The sequence below is a fragment of the Amphiura filiformis genome, chromosome 4 (genome assembly GCF_039555335.1).
Source record: "Amphiura filiformis chromosome 4, Afil_fr2py, whole genome shotgun sequence".
Lineage (NCBI taxonomy): Eukaryota > Metazoa > Echinodermata > Ophiuroidea > Amphilepidida > Amphiuridae > Amphiura > Amphiura filiformis.
In genome coordinates this window covers 65408405-65430945 of record NC_092631.1, presented here as the reverse complement: position 1 = coordinate 65430945, position 22541 = coordinate 65408405, and the positions used below count along the sequence as shown (strand labels likewise).

The 22541-nt window shown below is 37.3% G+C and overlaps 1 protein-coding gene across 1 annotated transcript; it reads right to left on the bottom strand.

Moving 5' to 3' along the window:
• Positions 1 to 2797: 2797 nt before the first annotated feature.
• LOC140151206 (bone morphogenetic protein 1-like) lies at positions 2798 to 16653 on the bottom strand. Its single transcript, XM_072173464.1, has 11 exons — positions 15775 to 16653; positions 12537 to 12648; positions 10057 to 10272; positions 9066 to 9213; positions 7675 to 7901; positions 6651 to 6698; positions 6326 to 6508; positions 5860 to 6027; positions 5139 to 5425; positions 3654 to 3736; positions 2798 to 3049 (listed from the first exon to the last, which is right to left on the bottom strand). Exons 1-11 carry the CDS (start codon positions 15865 to 15867, stop codon positions 2890 to 2892), a joined length of 1725 nt encoding a protein of 574 aa, XP_072029565.1. The 5' UTR covers positions 15868 to 16653; the 3' UTR covers positions 2798 to 2889.
• Positions 16654 to 22541: the final 5888 nt, after the last annotated feature.

Here is a 22541-nt window from a genome sequence, read left to right as displayed (position 1 = left end):
ATGTTCATATTTACATGGGCTAGCATGCGCCTATGCCGACACTTTTGGTTCTCGTTTAACCAATAGCAATCACTCAGCCAATATACATGATATAATGGTATCTGTGGTTTAAGTATTAAACTAAGTCTAGCTAATGTTGCTAGTTTTAAGGTTTCCGATACTGTTAAAAATACCGGGATTTACGGAAGCGACGCTTGTGGTGTAAAAAACGTTGTAAATTATCGGATGAAAGAGGTCATAAATTAAAATCACGGACATTAAGATCTACAATAGGTATCACTAAGCGGAAACGCTTTTTAGAAACATATCACCTTTTTTCTAGCAATCGCTGAACTCTAAATACGCAATTCCGGGCAATCTGTAACAAAAGAGCGTGAGCCTAAATGATTATGAACTTGGGACACTACAACAAAATGTTTAAATTGGTGTAACGATACAATAATTACTCCCCCTCCTCCAATAATGGTTTTAATTGAAACCGTTATTTGTTAAATTATTATTTTTACTTGTGGAGAAATTAATGAATTTATCGAGAAACTTTTCGGAGATCCCCTACTTAACTTTCTCAATCCTTAATGAGTTAACCTTTGCATCAAAGTTTGTCTTAAAATAACCCCACAGTTCATGACTCATCATGAAAACCCATAGTATGACAATTAACCTTATCATAATTATCATGTTTCCCAGTTTTATTGAATCGTTTCTGTCTTTCAATTTTCATGAAATATAATAATATTGCCTTATTACCAGATTACGTATTCTAGCATGATGATTTGAAACCATGTTTATTAAAAATAACACATAGATATTCTCAAACGCCGGCTCGAAAGGTATCAAAATACATTGCGGCAAATCCAGCACATGGCTCTTCCAAAACACATTTCTCGCTAAACACTGATGTACATCAAGTTACGATCTGTATTATAGTTTACAAGTCAGGGTATGAAGTATGTTATAGGAATGTTTCTGGTATACTAGTATACCAAATCACATTTCATTTCATTATATTTACATAGACTTATTTTCTTGTCTATAACGACAAAAGTTCTACACTGTCCTCAAAACGGATAATATAAATTATATCACAGTGTCACGAGTAGCTACATACACACCAAATCCACATTTGCTTCGTCTAGAACTACGACAAAAAAGGTTCCAATGGCTTTGAAGTAAAGTAGGCTTATGAGTATCGACACATTAACACAGTTCGTTTCTGAAAGAAATATACATGTATCGAGATATTCTTTATCTATGCCCGTGCAACGGGGCATAGATATTGTATTTGTTGTGTTTAGTCTTCTCCTTCTCCTTCGCCTTCTCCTTCTCCTCCTTCTTCTCACGCTTCCTTTGCACTCCTCTAACTCAAGAACCGAAGTAGCCTTAGGGCCCATACTTGGTATACTGATGGCCCATGACCCCTAAAAATTTCCTGGGGTAGCCTCGACCCCAGAGGTTAAAGGTCATGGGCTACAGGAGGCAATATGTGTAAAATTTCAAACAGCTCTAGCTTAAGAACTATAGCGCCCTCAAGGTTCATACTTGGTATAATGATGGCCCATGACCATTAGAAGTAACTTATTGTAGCCTCGACCCCAGAGGTCAAAGGTCACAGGCTACAGAGGGCAATATGTGTAAATTTTTAAAACCGCTTTAGCTCAAGAACTGTAGCGCCCTCAGGGTTCATGCTTGGTACAATGATGGCCCATGACCCTTAGATATTTCCTGCAGTAACATCGACCCCAGAGGTCAAAGGTCATGGGCTACAGGGGGCAATATGTGTAAAATTTCAAACAGCTCTAGCTCAAGAACTACAGCGTCCTCAGGGTTCATACTTGGTACAATGATGGCCCATGACCCTAGATGTATTCTGTGGTAGCCGCAACCCCAGAGGTCAAAGTTCAAAGGCTTTAAAAAGCAAACTAGGTACAACCTATTAACACAGTGTAGCGCAATAGGTAGCGTTTTGTTAGCTACCTGTGTTTGCAATGATAACGGCCCGAATCGTACGTCAAGGAAATTGATCACTTGACAAAAATTCCCTTAAAAGGGAATGTGTAGGCATTTTGATATTGGTGCCTTGGACCACCTCAAAAGGCTGTCATTGTGGGACATGGCGCTTTTTTATTTAAGGTGCTATGAGGATAATACTTATATCAATTAAAGTTTATAACAAGGGCTTCCACATGGTGGTCACCAACTTTTGGATTTGGCGCCCAATTGGGCGCTTTTCAATTTTAGGTGCTAGGAGGATGATACTTATATCAATTAAAGTTTATAACAAGGGCTTTCACATGATGGTCACTAACTTTTGCATTTGGCGCCCAATTGGGCGGTTTTTTTTTATATTTTAGGTGTTATGATAATGATACTTATATCATTTAAAGCTTATACCAAGGGGTATAAGTTTTCGTTTTGTGAATAGGGGAAGGGGGTTAGGTGTGGTCACGGGCATAGATATTCGTGTTTGGTCAAACACAACTGTGGTTTCTAGTCTCATCTTCCTTCACTTCGCATTACTTCCTTGAAGATATTTGGTAGAATTGCGGGCAAAGAGAGCAATATAAACGATTTCGAAACGTCTGTATAATATGATTTTATTGGACTAGTCGTATGAACTTACAACTAACAATACTTCGCATTACATTAACAAACCATGAGCATGCGGAAGACTTACAGAATAAGTTACAGATATGATATATTAGCCCCTGGTCCAGTGCTTCTTATTTCCCAACCTGATGTCCAGATAAACTAACCAATTCTATTGAACTAATTAATAGCTGCTTTTTGTTTATTAAACATGAAATGAAAAGTCATATCGAGCTGCTAAGATACATGATATAAATGGTTTCAAATGGAAATCATGGATCCAGGTTCTGTTGACATAGCAAGTTACGCCGATGATACGCTCGAGCCACTATCATAACTATCGTAAGAGGGTACTTCTTCTTCATCTGGTGGCGTCAAGTTTCCTTCCTCTACGTTCTCTACTGGTATTACTACTTCTACTTCTTGCTCTTCCTCATCGATCACGACGACGTCATCACCACTTCTAGAAATGCAATAACGAGAAAGTGACCAGAAGGGACCCAATTTATATACGGTATTACAAGAAACTCGATTAGGAACGCTTACTTATAGCATGCTACTTTTAAATAACATGATAGAATCTGCATGGCATGTTTATCTTTATCAATGAAGTTGCCATTCACCATGTTCACTTGCCATCTCGGTTGAACCTTCTATCATATCTAATAAAACACGCGAAGTAAAGGTCCGTGTATACGACCGGTCTATCGTTTTTTGGTTGCAACCAAGAAAAACAAAAAAGACCACTATGATCGGTTCTTCATTTTTATAAGACTGCATGCAAAACAGATATAATGGAAAAAGCGATTTATTTAAACATTAAATTTCTTGTTTTTCTTGCTCCATTTGTTGCCCAGGTTTAGCCTAACTGAAATGATTGAATGAAAACATCTTGCTAAAATGACCAAAATGGAGACTTTGATGCTTCATCAAATCAACTCTATATTGACATGTCAGTTTTATCAAGACTAATGTAAGTCCAATCTTTAGATGTAAGAATCAGTGCTGAACCATTATTACACATGTTACAGGAGACTAAGGATCAACACGATAATTGACTACCTTACCTTGGAGCAGCGAGTTCATCGTAGATTTCAATAGAGAATCCCCTCAAGCTGGACAAATCATCTGTTGTGAACTTCATCCAAGCCTGTAGTAAATGACAGGTAATGTAAGTGGTAATAAAATTACAAAAGCGTCGTTAATGAACGCAGATTGGATCGGAGCTGAGACTGCCGCTAGTGCGGACACCTTTCTATAGACCACTTGACATCATTGTTTATCAACAAAGGCGAGGGACTGGTCTATCGATATGCTTGAACGATCGGCCGCTACACTGTTCAATGGCTTTCTTACTATATGAAATGTGGTTTAAAATGCACGCGCCCTGAGCAAACTACGATGCGTATGCACACTGCAGGGCAAAGAACAGTCGAAATTGCCATAATTGGCGTGCATACTGCTGGGCAATGACGTCACAAGTCAAGTAGTCTATAGATTTTGTAATATTTTATAGTGAGGTTGTATTTGTGTATAACCAAATTTGTTATCGTAAAGGTCCAAGATAGAACAGCTACATTTCATTTTTCAAAAGCCTCACTGACCAGTGGCAGTGACCACACTGGCCATGCTGGCGTTCTGAATGGATGCAGGACTAAATTGGGCTATTCCAGAAAGTAGATGCACACCCCCTATAGAGGAGTTCGGATATCCGGACTTTTTGACCAGTCGTGACTGTTGGAAATCCAGACTTTTAAAGTGCCCAAAGGCAAATAAATCCGGCAGAAAAATAGTTAAAATCAGAAATCCGCAATTTGAGAGCTCATTTTCAACATTTCCGTGATTTTTCCTTCATTTGATTGAATTTCCAAGCTTTTTCCAGTAACGTTGGCAACTGGAAATCCAGTCGTTTTCAGAAAGCAGACTTGGAAATCCGGACACTTCTTTGATTGAAAATTTACTCCTCTATAGGGGGTGTGCACCTATTTTCTGGAATAGCCCATTACACCTTCCCGAATCAAGGCGTAAAGATAATTCGTAATTATAAGAATTTAATAGTTTTGCTCAAAACAAAAACATCATCACTTCCGGGAAATGTCCACAAGCCGTTTCGCGGGAAAAGCAGTGGACCAAGTCACTTGTGATCAAGCCACCAGCCCCAATGGCGGAAGCTAAAGTCGTGAGTACTCATTTAATGGATTTGTCAAGCAAAGATGTTTCAATTAGTAAACGTTGCAATTTGTTAAATTTTTACCATGATTAACTATGGTCATCAACATGATCGATGGCAAAAGCTAAGTCGTGAGCACTGATTTTATAATGGATTTGTCAAGCAATGTTTGACTTATTTATCTACAATCCTACAAAATAAATGCATCTAATCTATTTACTGCAACTGGAAGCCAGTTTCGAAGGAAAGTGGAAGCTAATGGATCAGATGTTCCTCCGACGAGATGGACGAAATATTAAAAAAAAACTTCCTTATTTGATTCATTCAAAATTCAATATTGACTATTTATCATAACTTTGATATCATCAAACTTATTAATTACCTCTGGTACTCTCATGATGAACTCGTTGTAAACAGGCAGTGAATCACCACTGTGTTGGTAAATGATAGCATTTGTGTAGTTGAACTCCGGTTGGAATCCTGTGCCAAAATAGAACAGGTCGAAACCGTACTCTGTGTAAAAGTCATTAAACTTAACATAGAGACCTCGTCCAGCTTGGTTTCTGAATCTCCACGTGCAATCTGAATTACTTGGGTAGTAGCTTGGGTAATACTCTGTTGTGACTCGTAAGGATCCTTCTGATGGTACGATATATGCTCCTCCACATTCTGAAGGTGAGAGAAGATTAATGTACAATGTAATGTAAAAATTCATAAATAATGTTTAATCTTGTGTTAAAGTGGCACTTTGTGTTCCACACCCCATGCATCCCCAACTTTCTTGCAGATTCGGTCGTTTGACACAGACATCATCCTGATTTGTATTTTCCCAATATGGGGCACTGAATACATGCAATTATGCGTAAAAGGGTCCCAAATTCAATATCTGAATACGACATCCCGTGTAACAAACTGATTCCGTTTTTATTCCGTAGCGTAGGTATAATACGGGAAAATATTCTCACATTTTTTGTTTAATTTTTGAAATAAAATTGACACCCCAAAACTTTGTTGATAAAGCTTAACAAACAAATATAATTAAGCAGGTTCAAAGTGGCTTGATCATTTGCATACTTTGTTCTTGTTTCCATATTTATCCCTACCTTGAATAGGCTTTTCCTTCAACAATGCCCTGAAGCCTTTCCTTGATATGGCCAAGCTTGTACTGAACTTGAACCAAACATCTGATCCTCTGGAAGTAATTTTCTTTGGTGGTTCTTCGCCGCTGTATTTGTATAGGATAGGGGCTCTTTTGCTTGAAATACCATTACCTTGATAGAACGGGGTAAGAAAATGAAACTGTATCACGCCAGGGTATCACACCGTATCGCCAGAAAACAGATAACGAAGATTGAACATTATTGCATCATTTCGTCATAAGAGATGTGCTAAGTACAATATCATTATCATCATCATCATCATCATCATCCAACCTCCTCCTCCTCCTCCTCCTCCTACTCCTCCTCCTCCTCCTCCTCCTCATCATCATCATCATGGTCATCATCATCATCACTCATCATCATCATCGTCATCGTCGTCGTCAACAATGATATGCGAGGTTATCCTTACCAACACTTAGGAAATCCTCTCCGTCTTCTGTATTGAAGTCAAGGAACACTATCTCGAATCTTCGGCCAGGACTGGTGGATACTATCCATTCACACTCGATATAATTATCATAAAAACTGGGATAATTTGGAGATTCCAGATACATTTCTTCATGAGGATCAACAAATAAGGTGCTACCACATTCTGAAGATAAAGTGAATTTTAATAAGTCAAATTATGATATAATAGCATAAAATATAAAATGCATAATATTTTCAATAACTGGAAAACCTTTTTTGCCTCAATAATTTGGATATTTGGTACATGCAAGCGTCCATTTACTTACCGCGATTTGGTTCTGCGTTAAACGGATTTTGCCCCACAACTCCTGCATCTGGAAGTCAAAGAAACACAATCATGCATGTAAATATTAAACTTTGTTGACGTGCTTTATAAAACAGAAGTCCATTGGTAAATTCATTAAGCTAATTAAGGTAATTTGTGATAAAAGCAGCGCAAGGTATATATTTCTGCAAGATTTGTACTGACCATCTACACTAAGCCGAAAAAGAAACATATAATTTTTCACAAGGTCATATCTTAAAATCCTGTCCATCAAAATGAACCATAATTACACACAGGATTGCCTCAGTACTCTAGTCTAAACACTCATCCAGTAACCAAGCAGTTGTCCAACTGATAAATACACTGATATGGAACGGCTCCATGGACCACATTCACACCCAGCACAAAAATTCTGTGAGAAGCGTTGAACAGATGATAATTTACAAAACGGTGCTGCTTTCTGCTTTTGACGCACTTTCTTTAAGAAACAGGTCTTATTCCACACCATTCCACTTACGCTTTGGGAATTATCATCTGTGCAAGGACCTTGTTCACATTCGCACAGATTTCTTGTGCTGGGTGCCAATTATTGGACTGTGAATGTGGCCCATGAAGCTGCTCCATGTCAGTGCATTTTGCTGTTGTGTCTGTTGGACAACTGCTTGGTTACTGACATGTGTTTTGACATGTGTATTGAAGTAATCCTGTGTGTAATTTTGGCTCATTTTGATGGACAGGATTTTAAGATATGACCTTGTGAAAAATTTTAAGTTTCTTTTTGGGCTTAATGTAGCCTATATAATATGCCCTTTATTATGCAGAAAACCCATCAGGGGCGTGGCGGGTGGACAGGGAGGGCGAAGTCCAGGGGCCCGAGGGTTCAGCCTCAGGTGCCCTCCCCTTAAGGAGATGTTAAAAGGGCTCCGCACTGCTCCGACTTTGTCCATGGAGCCCCAAGACTCTTGTACGCCCATGCCATCGCAGCTGAGATATATAAAGCTCGTGTACCGGGCTCATTTTCTTACCGTAATGTACAGTATCCTGAACTTTGATAATGAATCCCGATTTACTATCCCAATCATCTGCCCTAAATGTGATCCAAATGGAATTGCTCTTGGAATTGAATTCCCTCTGCTCCGGGCGCTTGCTACCACTGTGTTTGAAGATCACAGTACTTCGTGGATCGTCGCGATCGTCGCCGTGACCAACCGACAGATAATCGTAATTTTCTTCTGTATCAAACCGCTTAACCCTGAAAATTTCAACAACAACAAAAAGTAAAAACTAAAGTCTGAATTAGTCTGACATTGATTGGCATGCTGGACGCCTGCAGTTCAGCCCAACATCCAACAAACCAAATAGCTCCAGATATCGCCTCATGGTCCATTTATTTTGCGATAAGCAATTACCAACGGACATCAAATTAAACAGCTAGGCATATTGAGAAAAATAACATGCATATGCAGATAAAACAGAAGAATCAGCATGTTAATGCATGTTATGATTTCATTGTAATTCAAGTGTGCTAATGTGCGAAGCGGATTCTTCTTTCCCATGTATATTGATATATTAAGAATAACGATTAAACATCATTAGTTTAATCTGGTGCGCTAGTTTGTAATCATGGTAATGTTTGAATATTTCTATATCCCTTGCAGTGTATGATGCGTATTAGCCTCTTCCCTTGTTAGTATGATGATATTAAGCTGGGCGGGTAGCATTATTACTTGATCTCGTACACTCGGTCATTTCAAATATTGAGTTTTAGTTTTGGTTTTGGTCACGTAGTTTCCTATTATCCTGCCTAAGCTCTTGACTGACATCATTATCGATATCTTTGTTTCAACCCTTTGTTAGAAACTTAACATTTGATACATAATCGAAAAATAAACCGCAGACTATCGGGTTTGAAGAACAAATTTTAAGTTTCTAACAAAGGGTAGACTCGGTCATTTCAAATATTGAGTTTTAGTTATGGTTTTGGTCACGTAGTTTCCTATTATCCTGCCTAAGCTCTTGACTGACATCTTTATCGATATCTTCTACCCTTTGTTAGAAACTTAACATTTGAAAGCATTTTCGGGTTTCATTTCAGTTTGTTACATAATCGAAAAACAAACCGCAGACTATCGGGTTTGAAGAACAAATTTTAAGTTTCTAGCAAAGGGTAGAAACAAAGATATCGATAATCATGTCAGTACCTTAGGCAGGATAATAGGAAACCACGTAACCAAAACCAAAAGTAAAATTCATTATTTGAAATGAGGGACTGAAGTCTAACTGGTAGATATCAATCATATCATGAGCATTTCAAGCCCTGGTCAAACAAAAGTGTTTATATATGTCTATTACTCGTCTCCTGCTTAAATACTAGTATATAAAAGTATCTGTGGATAAAGCCATGCAGCTAACTTACCTGACACTGAGTTTTCTTCCAGCAGGTACACTCACTGTCCAGAAGCAAAACAGATCTGATGGATAGTTTTGATGAGGGAAACCTGGAGACTTGATGTTGGCTGATTTACGTGATTTGGCTGGATCTAAAAATATGTCTTCGCCGCATCCTGTAATAATAAGTTTTGACATGGTCATACATGCATATTATTAGAATCATTCTCAAAGAATCATATACCGACTGCTCAGTGCCAGAAGTGGGTAAACGGTGTGCAATAACAATAGCTGCCCTGTGAAAATGTGACAATTCACACACAGTATAATGTACATGTACTTATCTACACGTGGCAGCTACACATGGCACCTATATTGCACTTACCCACGTCTGGCACTGAGGCTGAGCGGTCGATATAAGGTCCTTATAGAAGTGTGATAAAATTTAAAAATCTGATAATATAGATATCTTGCATATAGATATAGGTTGAGTTGAGAATATTAAGAAAACTGAAGCATTTAGTACTGCAATCCTGATCTTGAAATGGCATTTTGGCATTACATACAGGTGTATCATACAAATGATTGGTACCCATCAATTTTGATGTTTATTGAAAAGCCCGCCTCTTCCAAATACAACGTTGGATACTCTTGAAATGGCCAGAATGTATAGTTTAGGACTTGTTTTACAATTAATCTACACTTTGGATCTTTTGTTGAATTTAGTTTCTTTAGTTTCACAACTTTATTTAACCTTTTACATAATTTTCAGCCCTTTTCTCATTAATAATTCTTCTTGCCGCCCCTTCGGCCCGCCCTTTTTTCTTTAATGATTTTTCTTGCCGTCCATTCTTCTTCCGCCGCCCTTCTTTTTTTTTGCCCCCCCCGAGTGGCTCGCCCGCATTCCCCCAAAATGACATACATGCGTACATAATTATTGTACCTATACCAGTAGGCATATGCCTTAAAAATATATCGATAAACATAAAAAGAATCACTAAACAATTAGAGTAACTTACTCTTCGGAGCAAGGTTTTTCCAATAACACCAAGCCTCATTTTCATCTCCATCACAAAGCCTCGCGTCCACAGTTCCATAAGATTCTCTGGTTTTGTTCAGGCATTGTTCCCTGGCCCTTAATGCACACACTTGCTTGCCGTCACATACGCCTTCCCATGATGAGCATCGAGGTTCCTCAGGACATTGGATACCTTGGTATGGATCACCATTGCAGACTATTGAAAAAAAGAAATGATAAAAGCAATCAATCAATCAATCAAGCAAGCAAGCAAGCAATCAAACAATCAATTAATCAATTAATCAATTTATCAATCAATCAATCAACCAATCAATCAATCAATATAAATAAATAAATAAATAAATAATTTGTTTGGGGGCATTGGGAGGGCAAAATAAATTTGGAGGAGGGGGGGGGGGCAAAATCAACCAATTTTCCGTTAAAAGAGCTTTATAATTCATTTGACTTAAAGAGGAAGCACCGCCAGAGCAGTTCTTCTGGGATGAACCAAACCTGCCTGGTTATCAAATTAATCAGTAATAATATTATCTCTAAATTTGACAGGTGCTAATTGATGCAATTACTTTAAAACATCAATTAGCACCTGTCAAATTCAGAGATACCCTTGTCACTGATTAATTTGATAACCAGCCAGGTTTTTTCACCACAGAAGAACTGCTCTGACGGTGCTTCCTCTTTAATTTATTTGACTGCACTTGTATAATGAATAATGATACGCCCGTGTAAAATGGAGACGTTGGCAAAACGTTGAAACCAGCAGAAAGTTTAAACCGCACTTTCGAGAAAGAACGAGAAAGGAAGCACATTTGTGTAAATTTTGATCCGCCAAGTATTTTGATATCGAATTGAAAGACATGCAGAATATCATTTTAACCTACAACAACTTTTTCAATTGATGAAACATATGTTTGACAACATCCCTGCTATCTTTTCACACCTGAACCCTTGTAAAGTAGGATACTCTTTGACCTATCTGACAATACAGAGCTGTCAAGAAGATCTGCTTTGATATTGCTTTGATTTTAAGTTCTATACGTATGATGCATGGTATGCTATACTTTTAGGACCGAATAACCAGCCTCCCATGTTTATTGTCATAATAATTATGAATTATGATGGGCGGAGTTAATGTCTTCAGATTCTAAACAAAAGATACCCGATGACACTAAACTCTCATCCGCAATAAACATGATAAACGGAAACGTGCAAGTCATTGAACAATATCAAGAAGTCAATTACTGATGGTTTTGCTTTAAGGGACCGTTCACAAACACTTGTAAGGGGGGGGGGGCCTCATGCAAACAAATTTCATCGCGAAATTTTTTCAGGCCCCCCTTTTGACATGAAAATTATGGGTCAACCCCATAGAAAAGCATATAAACTCATTTTTTTCAGGGCCCCCCTTTTTTCATCAGCCCCCCCCCTTACAAGTGTTTGTGAACGGTCCCTAACAAGAAAACCACAGAAACATTTCATTTGGCAGCAAGGCAAACCATGATACGTTTCATTTTCTTGGATACACATGACATCGACAAAAGATTGACTCAATATTGACACTTTTGAAGCTATTTGGATATTACCATGTTGATGACCCATGCATTTGCACCATGCATGATATGATGAGGTCCCGGATGAGGTTACCAAGAAGTTGCAAACGTGGGTTTCATATACCACAAAGTTCAAACCTGGTTATCTTGTAACAAATTGTATTGTTTATACACAATATTGATGTCCTTTTCTCTTTCAAATTCTGATATTGAATAGAAAACAAAAATAAGATTTGTTTATGATTTGTTTAGTTTTGACTACAGTATATAGAAAGCTGCTCAAACGACTGGCCCGACGACGAGCTTCCATACCACCAAAGGCACCAATGCTATTATTGGTGCCTTCGGTGGTAGGCACCAATGCTATTATTGATGCCTTCGGTGGTATAAATCAACACCACGGTGATATAAATCAATACATCAATACCACCAAAGGCACCAAAGGCATTGGCGTCGGTCCCGGTATATTGAGCAGTTTTTAAACGTTGCTTTATTGCTTTACTATTCAATATCAGAATTTTACCCAACACCACTGACAACTCGAGTCCCAAAGTAGTCTTGATTTGACTGAAAATACCGCTTATCCAAAAAAATAAACAAAAAACGAATGTTTTCACAAAAAACGGTGAATTCTATGGGTTAAATTCAAAACTGTTCCATAAGGCGACGAAAAAAACACCAGATTTTGCGTTTTGGGAGATTTTTAGAAAAAAGGGTCACTGATACACCAATTGACCGAAATTGTGACCCATGTTTACGGTGCGGCACATCCCATCCCCGAATGGTCATTTGTACTGAGTACCTCCCCAGGAAAGATTCATCCCCGGGATTCACCTATAGATATTTGTTTAGTTAATGATCTCCTCTAATTAAATATGTTACAGTTGACAAAATAATGGAAATTTATACTTACAGTATAAATCAGCGTTATTTAAATAGCCTCGCAACACGCCAATCTCATATTCTGTCTGTTTGCGACTTGGAACATTATAACTTCGTCTCTTTTGACGCGACGTCGATGAATCCTGCCAGGGTAAAACAGATAAAAGAGTATTAAAACGAGTAAAAAAACTGTTTTGACCAAAAATTTCCTTTTAGTTTAGAGTATAGTTTGCTATTTCTGTTTATCGGGAACATTTGTCGAAAATCAGTGTTGGCTCTTAGTCCAAATGGAATTGTTCCAAAAGATTATAATATTTCCTAATGTTCCTATAGTCATCCGATCGGGCAATTACTCCAAAAATGATGGGTAATTTCTCCTAAAGGTATTCTGAAGGAGCATTAGTTCAAAAATGACATTTTCGGAGAAACGACCCTTCTTGGCAAAAACACACCTGTCATTTTCAATCGTAAACATTGGCCCTTCGGAATGATAAGTTTTCGGAGTAAAACCATAGATACTAATGAATAAAAACCTTTCGGAGAAATGACCGTTCGGATTTAGACCGTTTAGGAATACTTACGGGGCAAAACCCTTCGAAATATAAACCTGCAAACAGTACTCATATTCATAATATTCTGAAGTGTAATTAGTTCCTAATCACTGGTTTTTGCTTCGAAGGGGTTTGCTTCGAAGGGCTTTTGCCCTTTAAAGCACTTTATGGTATTGGATCCGAACACGAATTTCTCCAAAATGTTTTTATTCAGACCGGTTTTTACTCCGAAAGGTTATTATTCCAAATGTTTGTTTGTTTGTTTGTTGTTTTTTTTGCTCCGAAGGGTATTTTCTTCAAAGATATCATTCAGAAGGGTTGTTGCTTTCATCAGTTCATGGTTAAATGTCATACCATTTGCAGACTATACCCTTTGGAATACCTTTCGGAGTGATGTCCATATCATGTTTGGACTAAAGTCCGTCAGAATCAAAACCCTAATTCGGAGTAGCAATGTTTCGAAGAAATAGTCTTTTGAACAATTGGGTGCCAATCATTTTGATACAGCCTGTATTATAGACAGTTGAACCGCGTCTACCGCGATACCAATATAACATCCGTTTTGAAAGAAAGAATTTGACACAATATCATTCAAGGGTCGTCACCAGATATTGAGAATAGTAAAGTACTAAACTGTGAGTTTACATGCCAACATGCATGCATGTATCAGTACATAGTTTACTAACATTTTCATTTCCCATATCATTTGTTTCTCTGCATGATTGAATTAAAAACTTGCTGTGAAAGCCGTGTACCAGCGAAGAGTTCTTCACGGCACATTGTTTTTAGTAGAACGAACCGAGGTATTTTATTTACATACCAATTTGTAAGCACTCTTTAGCAAAGTCATAGATCATTGAATTTACAACCGTATGACAAAACAGGCAAAAATAATAACTTTTTGCACAAGATTTGCAATTTAAAGAGAATTGGCCCAAAGTGTGCATGGAATTGGCCATTGCTCGTTGAAATAAAGCTAAGCACAATATAAGTGTGCTCTTTCATTTAATGACATGATCAAATTTAAAAAATATTGTAAGGAATGCTCGAGGTTTTGGCTTACATTTTGGTCAAAAATTGTGCTTGGAAGTTGTTTTCAACATATTTACCACATTCGCTTATAAACATTCAATTGTGTTATCTATTGACGTAGGGGAAACTATACTGTTAGCTTTCGTTCGATATAAGAAATTCTGATTGCATGAAGGGAGCACTTTAGTGAGGTTTTGACAAAACCAATCACATATATGCTTATTTTCCACAAGATCTCATACAGCTCTTAATATGATGCTATGCACTTAATCATGTAGTATAAACCACAGTGTATAAACATATCCGTGTACTGGGGTGTATTGATCTGTGCGTACCAGTATGCATTTATAAGAGAATCGTTTTTGTAGTCAAACCATTTCATAACACATGATGTCATAATGAGAGAGTTTACTAAAGTAATAGGCCTACAATCAAGTGCAAATTTCCCTGGGACACTTGTTTTTAGCGTTTTAGCAATGATATAGGCCTATTGGTTTGTTTGTTTGTTTGCTTATTTATTTATTTATTTATTTATTTATTTATTTATTTATTTATTTATTTATATATTTATATATTTATTTATTTATTTATTTATTTATTTATTTATTTATTTATTTATTTATTTATTTATTTATTTATTTATTTATTTATTTAACTATATCTATTTATTCATTTATTTATTTACTACTTGGATAACAACCATACCACGTGCAAACTCTTTACTAATACTAGTCATGATTTACTGAGCATTTTTGCTTCATCGAAACCTCATAAAAACATACACCTGTTGAAAACCCCAAACATAATCGCCCCACTAATTCTTTTGCACTGGCCCTACTGTCAAATGAAGTTTTATCTGAACAAGGGCACAGCACAGGGTCAAATCAGAGAAGTGTCATGAATTCATCCCGGAGAATTCATTTTAGCACCAACTCCAAAAGTTGCAAAAGTAATTTAAATTTTCACGGCTTAAATTTGGCAATGAACGTAAGCGCCATAACAGATGTGACGTGTTTATAATGTGGTAAACAATCATGGTAAACCCCCTTTGGTAAAAACGTGATCGTTGGATGGGTGGTTGAAAAAGTACAGCATACATTTTGCAGAAATTTTTTTTTTCCAATCGTGCTATTAAAATATGCATGCCACAATCGGGCCACAATATTTGTATTTATTTATCTTAACACTTTACAGTTTTAATCAATTTACTCATTTTATATCATTGATTGTAGGCTATATGGCTTTTAATATGATTTCCTACTCTACTACATGGGAATTTCAAAATAATATGTCTTTTGTTTCAATTCTTCAACTCTAAAGTATATACAGATATGACACAATAGAGTGGGTTTCCCAAGCAGCTTTTACACAATTTTGAGTAACATGGCATGGTGCTGTCATTTATTAATTGCGACCAAAAGTAAATGCGACAGGTTAAGCAGGTGCTAATTAATTCAATTTCAATTAACACCCGATCGATCAGTCTGCTAATTATTTAATAATGAAAATATTGTTACATTTTCACAATAGGGTCTAAAATCAGAGATGGTCACACAGCGGTGCAAGTGAATTCAAGACAAGCATGACAAGTGACAGCATTCAATGACCTTTACGAACTCGCGCACATTTATATAATAATATGTTATATATTTTTTATGTAAGAAAGTGTATATTAACCAAACTTACCTTTTGGTCTGTATCAGATGGCACTGGGGAGGCACATATTGCAACAATAAAGATTAACACTACAAAAGTCAGAACTTGGCTGGATTTCGCCATGGTTTTCAGTTGTGAAATGGCACGTATGTGAAAAGCTGTGTTGGAGAAGCAATTCTGATTATCTGGACCACTAATCACACCAATGGTGGTTTTGATAGGAAACAGATGATGCACTGTCCGTATCAACAACTGGAAGATACCACAGCCGGGTTACAATCGAGGGGGTCCACTTTGTTTCTTTAATTTCTTGGACCGTAAGAGATTTTGTATTCCCCTTGAGCATAGACCGATGACTGCTGAGTTTAGAATGTTCAGGAGTTGTCTTTTAATAGACAGGAACTGTTTCTGTCGCAGCTTCTTATAATTGTCTTTTTCGAACTTTCTAAAATAACGATGATGTTTCAGCTTGTTTGGAACGACACTTTAATATTGTCAGTTGCGAGGTCCAATTCGTGATTCCAAAGAAAAGTAGAATTTCACTTTGAAAAATATGCCGAATTTCCAAAGTTGATAATGGCAGATGTTAAAGGGCTCAATATTGTAGGATGCTTCTACTCAAAAATGCATAGATGTTACTAAAACCTGAGAAATCATGGACAATAAATCCAAGATGATACTATTGCAAATTCCAATTTAAATATATCTGTTCTGTCTGGTAAATATGTTATCCAAACGACCCGCGTCTGGTTAGATTTCAATTTTAAAACTTTGGTAACTGGCAAAATTTATCATGTGCTTATATGGTGATGCTTCCAGGTCTGGTTACCATAAATATATCCCGGAAATATATAAATCGTGCCAAATCGTTCCTGCTGGTTTCTTGAACTTTCTTCAGAAAAAAAATCAATTGCTTGTGGTTTTCATGCTAATGTTCATCTGCAAATAAATGCATCATGTGTATTGGAACACATGCTTTTTCCAGACGGGGGCGACCCGCGGAAAGAGAATTTGTTTGATGACGTAGCTAATTATTTGGAGCTTGTTGGAGAGTACCTGGAAATGGCTGGAAATTTGAGATATTTAAGGGCTGTGCTGATTTAATTATTGTATAGGCCTTGAAATACAGGGTGTCTCAATAAAAATAGGCTCTGTGGATTGGGGGACGTATAAACATAAAATGTCAGCAGTAAAATCAAAACTTTTTTGTTGATTCAAAAACCATGACGTTTCCTCCTTAAAATGGTGCACAAATCATCAAAATCTGTTCACGCGTTACTGAGATAATTGGGATTGTACAAATAGACCCATTTTTGGACCGTTGGGCAGAACACATAATGTGCTGCATTGTAGTTTAGAATGGGGGGAGAAATGAAGTAACTCTCAGTCCTGCTGTGTTAAAAACATCAACCAACCAACCAATCATATTCGTTGTTTTGAAAATCACTAGTCGTGCATCAACTATAGCGCCATTCATGAGATTCATTCTTGGAAAAGAACCCTTTTTCGCGTTTCTCTGCTCACATAATGTATACTATTGAACTAAGGGACCTTTCACAAACACTTGTTGGGGGGGGGGCTGATGCAAAAAGGGGGGCCTGGAAAATTTTGACCCTCCTAAGGGGGGCCCTGAAAAAATGACCTCAAATTTTCCTGGAAAAATTAAGTTTAAGAAGGGGGGGGGGGGGCTGAATTTTTGAGGTCTGTAAAGGGGGGCCCCGAAAAATTTTTCCCATGAAATTTTTTTTCATCATGCCCCCCCCTTACAAGTGTTTTTGAACAGTCCCTGAAATGTGACCCCCTTGACCACGGTGTTACTTGAGAAATGTTTGAACAATATTTTTAAAAGATTATTTTCACATATTGTTAACCCAAACAGAAAGTTGTGAAAAACATTCTTTGAGAGATTGTTTGATTGGTTACTTTTGCTTAACTCGTAAGACTGAGAGTTTTGCTTTATTTTTTTTTGTACATTCTAAACTACAATGCAGCACATTGGAACGGTCCAAAAATGGGTCTATTTGTAAAATCCCAATTTTGATGTTTTGTGCACCATTGTAAAGAAGAAACGTTGTGGTTTTTGAATCTTTAAAAAAGTTTTAATTTCATAGTACTGCCGACATCCATAGGGCCTATTTTTATTGAGACACCCTGTACAATATCCGGTGATTTTATCATTGTTATTTGTGATAAAAGGTAAAATGCGTGAAAACATTTACTCACAGGCTAGTGAACATTATAAACATGATAAAGTTGTGCAAATTCATTAGGCCTACGTCGTATAAAATACTTGCAAAAATGCGTTTCCTAATTTACTGTATTTTCCCCCAATACGTCTACCCCCCCCCAGTTTCCCCCTCCAACTTTTAACCAAAATTACGGACATTTTCACTTTTTGCATCAATTTTGCGCAAAATTGGTTGATTCCCCCTGAAATTCACTTTGCCCCCTCCCCCCACAGGGTCAGAATTTCGGCGTGAATCAGAGACTCGATTCTCACAAAGATTCTTGTAAACAGATTTGCGTGAATCAAAGTTGATTCCCGCAAACGTTTGTAGTTTACACAGAAGTTGATTTGCGAGAATCAAATGATTCCTGCAAATTTATTCTGCAAGAATCAAGATTGATTCTCGTGCTGTAGCTTGCTGTCACGGTGATTGTGAGCTATTGTGAAACGAAATAATTTCGTTTCACAGTACGAGAATTTCTGCCCCATACCCAAAATTCATGGTGCCGCCACTGCGGGGATATCCATGGCATATTGGTATAAAATTTTATTTTTCTTTGTTAAGTGATTTGAACTGTTTAAAAGCAATGGAAAATGGAAAAAAGGAGGGGGGGGGGGATATCAAAAAATAACAAAGTAGGGGCAGGGAGTAATTTGGTGTAAGGTCTAAAAGATATGCCTATGCAAAAATAGTTCGTCCAAATTTAAACTTGATGCAGAAACTGACAATTTATATCAAAATAAATTTAATTGATTTACATATTACATGTAAATACATCCCGGGAAATACATGTAATACCGACTGGTTAAACAAACAAACAAACAAACAAACAATATTTTGTGCGGCGATTCGGTTTTCACAGCCTGGTTCAATGCATAGGCCTAGTATGAATTTAGCACACCCTATATGTATATACATGATGTATTATTTTCAACAGATGGCGCAGCTCCAAAAATATTCTTTCTCAGGGTGTTCCTAATTCTGATTTGTATCGGTCCCAGATCGGGGTTTTAAAGCATTTGATGGAATACAGATTTACCAAAAGTCATAGCTTTAACTCGACAACTCGGTGTTTGGTGTCAATGTCTGGGCGATGTAAAGGCCAGAAAGAACCATTTCAAATGTTCAAGTTGGAAATTCTTTCTCTTGGGCCGTCCTGTAGGCCTATGGAGCTCTATGGAACCCACAGAACCCTTTTGTCTATAGAAGAAGAGTTTATTGACAATCACCAAACATTATGGTATAATCAACAATTAAGACAATAACACAAACTTGTACAATAGACCTATATAAACTATAAGAAGTAAATATCTCAAGAAATACTCATACTTTACCAGATCTAACATCAAAACATGATTGAACGAAATTGGTTACTATTTTCAGAACATCATAATCTGAAGCACCTATAATTAACAAGAATATGTCATTCAATGACATATCATTACAGTGTAACATCTTATTCATGTTAGAAAGGAAGTGCAAACGTTGTTCATTGTATAGACCACACTCCATAACAAAATGATATTCATCTTCAATCTTATTTGCGTCACAATGAACACAAAGTCTGTCTTCAATTAAAGTTTTTGGCGAGGTATGTCGACCTGACTCAATTCTAAGAGAATGGCAACTAATTCTAAGGTTAGTGAATGCTAATCTACGTTTACGATTAAACATAACAGTATAATTTTCTTTACAAAATTGTTGTTTAAAAGTACAATAAGTCCTCAGTTTAGGTTGAGAATTTGAAGTAACAAATTTCCACTGAGTATTATATAAAAGTTCTAGACCAGTGGTAATAGTTTTAGAAATACTAGATGAACTACACGCATTGGGTTTGTCCCAAATATCATCCCTATTGATAACAGAAAGAACCTTTTTAATACCAAGTGACCATGTAAAACTGTTGCTATTATTAGACAGTTTTCTGTTTTCAACAAGAGCATCAATAACTAGTTTGTTACTATAACTGTTTTGCATACATAAATCATTCAAATGCCACCAGTATTTAACCGAAAGGTTAAGCATAAAAATCAAAAGAGGAAAACTACCTAAGTCACCCCTTACAGCATGATTTGTAGTCTTTCGGTGGACACCTTAAATAAGCTTACATACTTTAACATGTAGAATTTCACTAGGTAATTTATCACATAATTGAATAAAATTATCATCCTTTAAGTTCTTTAGCATATAAGGTGCCCAAACCTCACATCCATAGGCTAGAATTGGTTGAATAAGTGAGTAAAATAATTGGAAACTACATTTAACAGAAGAATTATATAAATTATCTATAATAGATAAGAAAACGCACCGTATTCATATCCTTACACTCTTTGTGTTTTGATGCTATTAGTGAGAGCAGCACAAAAAAAACGCACCGTATTCATGTCCTTACACTCTTGAGATTTTGTGTTTTGGTGATGTTACTGAGAGCAGCACAAAAAAAATCATCACACATTAAGTGATAGAGATTTTTCAAAAATTATTTTGATAATTTCAGTTTTCAGCGATTTTTGGCAGGTCGAAAGGGAGGGGGGGAAGCGTTATTTGGCACAGATATTTTGGGCACCATTTCTTATACGCCCTAAAAAGGTGTAGGAAAACATTTAAATATGCAAAATTTCCTGCTCGCTGCGTTCGCATTATATGACATGTATGATAAGACAATTTAAGGTTTTAAATTCGGGTTCCTAAAATTGTTACATGTGTAAGAGGGGGGGGGCAAAGACTTTTTGGCACGTCAAAAGGGGGGCGATTTTTCAAGTGGCAGACCATTTTGAAAATTCACTGGCCACCCGGGGTACACATAATTATTGCACAGCCCCTAAATCATGTAAATTGTTAATGTTAATCCTTTACATTTCAACCGGGATTTCAAACAGAATGCCAAGAATGATAATACCCTTGAATCGGACCGTTCGCAGCACTGAAAGACCCCTTTTACCTGAAATCAACTTCCAAAGACCAACCATGCATGCACCACCTCAAAATTCAGGGGAACATAGGGCCTACCCATGCACGAAAAATTGATGATGTGCCCCGTGGGCCCAAAACAGCAAAAGCTAAAGAAAAAGGTGGCATTTTGTTGGAAAAAAGTGTGTATTTTTAGATTTATCATAAATTATTTGTTATCATTGCGATATAGAAAACTATTGGTTACCGATGGCAGATTTTTTTTCACCTCTACAAACATAATAGAAGAAAATAAAAAGATTTCATTATATCCCAATATTTCTCAGAACTCCCCATATATTCTGATAACTGGATAATGACGAACAAAACATCTGTAACACGCGTCACGTCTACAAAATTCTCGGATATACGGTTCAGTGCCAAATGTCAAATGTTCCTCATTTTTTTCCAGTGTATAAATGGATATTTCATCTGTTCGATTCCATGGATTTGCAGAACTTTTTGCCCTTGACTTAGGCCTATAGTGTGACGAAGAACAAAGAACTCAACTGACATTGACATAAAACCAAACCGAGAAGCACTGCCCACGCATCAGTGCGCTCAGTGCGTTTATCTTTTGACTTGGGTAATGTGTTAGGGGACAAACCAAAAAGTTCGATGACGTCCTGTAAACGAAAGTGCTTTCCTTGGTAGGCTGACTGACTCCATGCGTGTATGGGGGGGGGCTTTGGGGCGCCAGTCCCCGGGGTAAAAGCATGCAGGGGCGGCCAAAACGAAGGGGCGGCAAACGAAGGGGTGGCGGAAGAAGAAGGGGCGGCAAAAATGATTAGTAAAGAAAAAAGGGTGGACAAATTTTGATAAGTATAAAAAATTTTGAAAAAATTGTACTATAGGGCCTACATCAAAATGTGTTGCTTTTAGGGCGCTAACGCTTATAATCCTTTTTTTTTTTTTTGCTCTTCACTTTTTTTCAAAACACCGAAAAAAAATAAGGTCAACCTTTTCGGGCTGTTTAGGAAGGGGCGGCAAAAATTGAATTTCCTTCAGCCCCCGGGGTAGGAGCGGCCACGGTACGCCACTGGCCCCGTCCAGGTAGGCCTACTGGACAGACACAGTGGCCCCGGAAAGACCCCTTTAGATTGATCCTCAGCTACCATAATCTGTCTGTTTGCCATTCTGTTAGTTTGCCACATTATGCAGTCATGTCTACAGCAGAATTCACCACGACCTTTGCAGGACTTAAACCCCATTACACCAAGATAAACCTCATTCAAAACAGCTCAACTATGTTAAATCAGGGATGTGTCTCATATCCCTGGTTAAATCCATAAATATATGTTTCTGATTTACCTGTGCGATATCGCAATGTGCTGTGATGAAATAGGTATTATAATTTCAGTTGGATGCACCATTACAAAGCAAACGCAAATTTACAATACTGAGCGTAGCCTTTGTTTCCGAAATGAGAACAAAAGTCTGCATATTGTTATCCAGCCATGTTGATGGTACAACTCATGTCAAACTTGTCACATTTATTGTGATCGTATCACACAAGTAAATGAGAAACATGTCGTTTTAGACTTAACACGGTTTGGAAAAAGTTTTTCAATTTTTAGCTCCCTATCGGGCAGTCAGAACTCCATATTTGGGAGGGCTCGA

Bases quoted from the DNA above. Each gene is read 5' to 3' on its own strand.
- LOC140151206 (XM_072173464.1), bottom strand. From the start codon at position 15,867: ATGGCGAAATCCAGCCAAGTTCTGACTTTTGTAGTGTTAATCTTTATT. The intron at 12,649-15,774 runs GTAAGTTTGGTT...TTACCCTGGCAG, and splicing joins CATCTGATACAGACCAAAAG to GATTCATCGACGTCGCGTCA. The intron at 9,214-10,056 runs GTAAGTTACTCT...TTATTATTACAG, and splicing joins GAAAAACCTTGCTCCGAAGA to GATGCGGCGAAGACATATTT.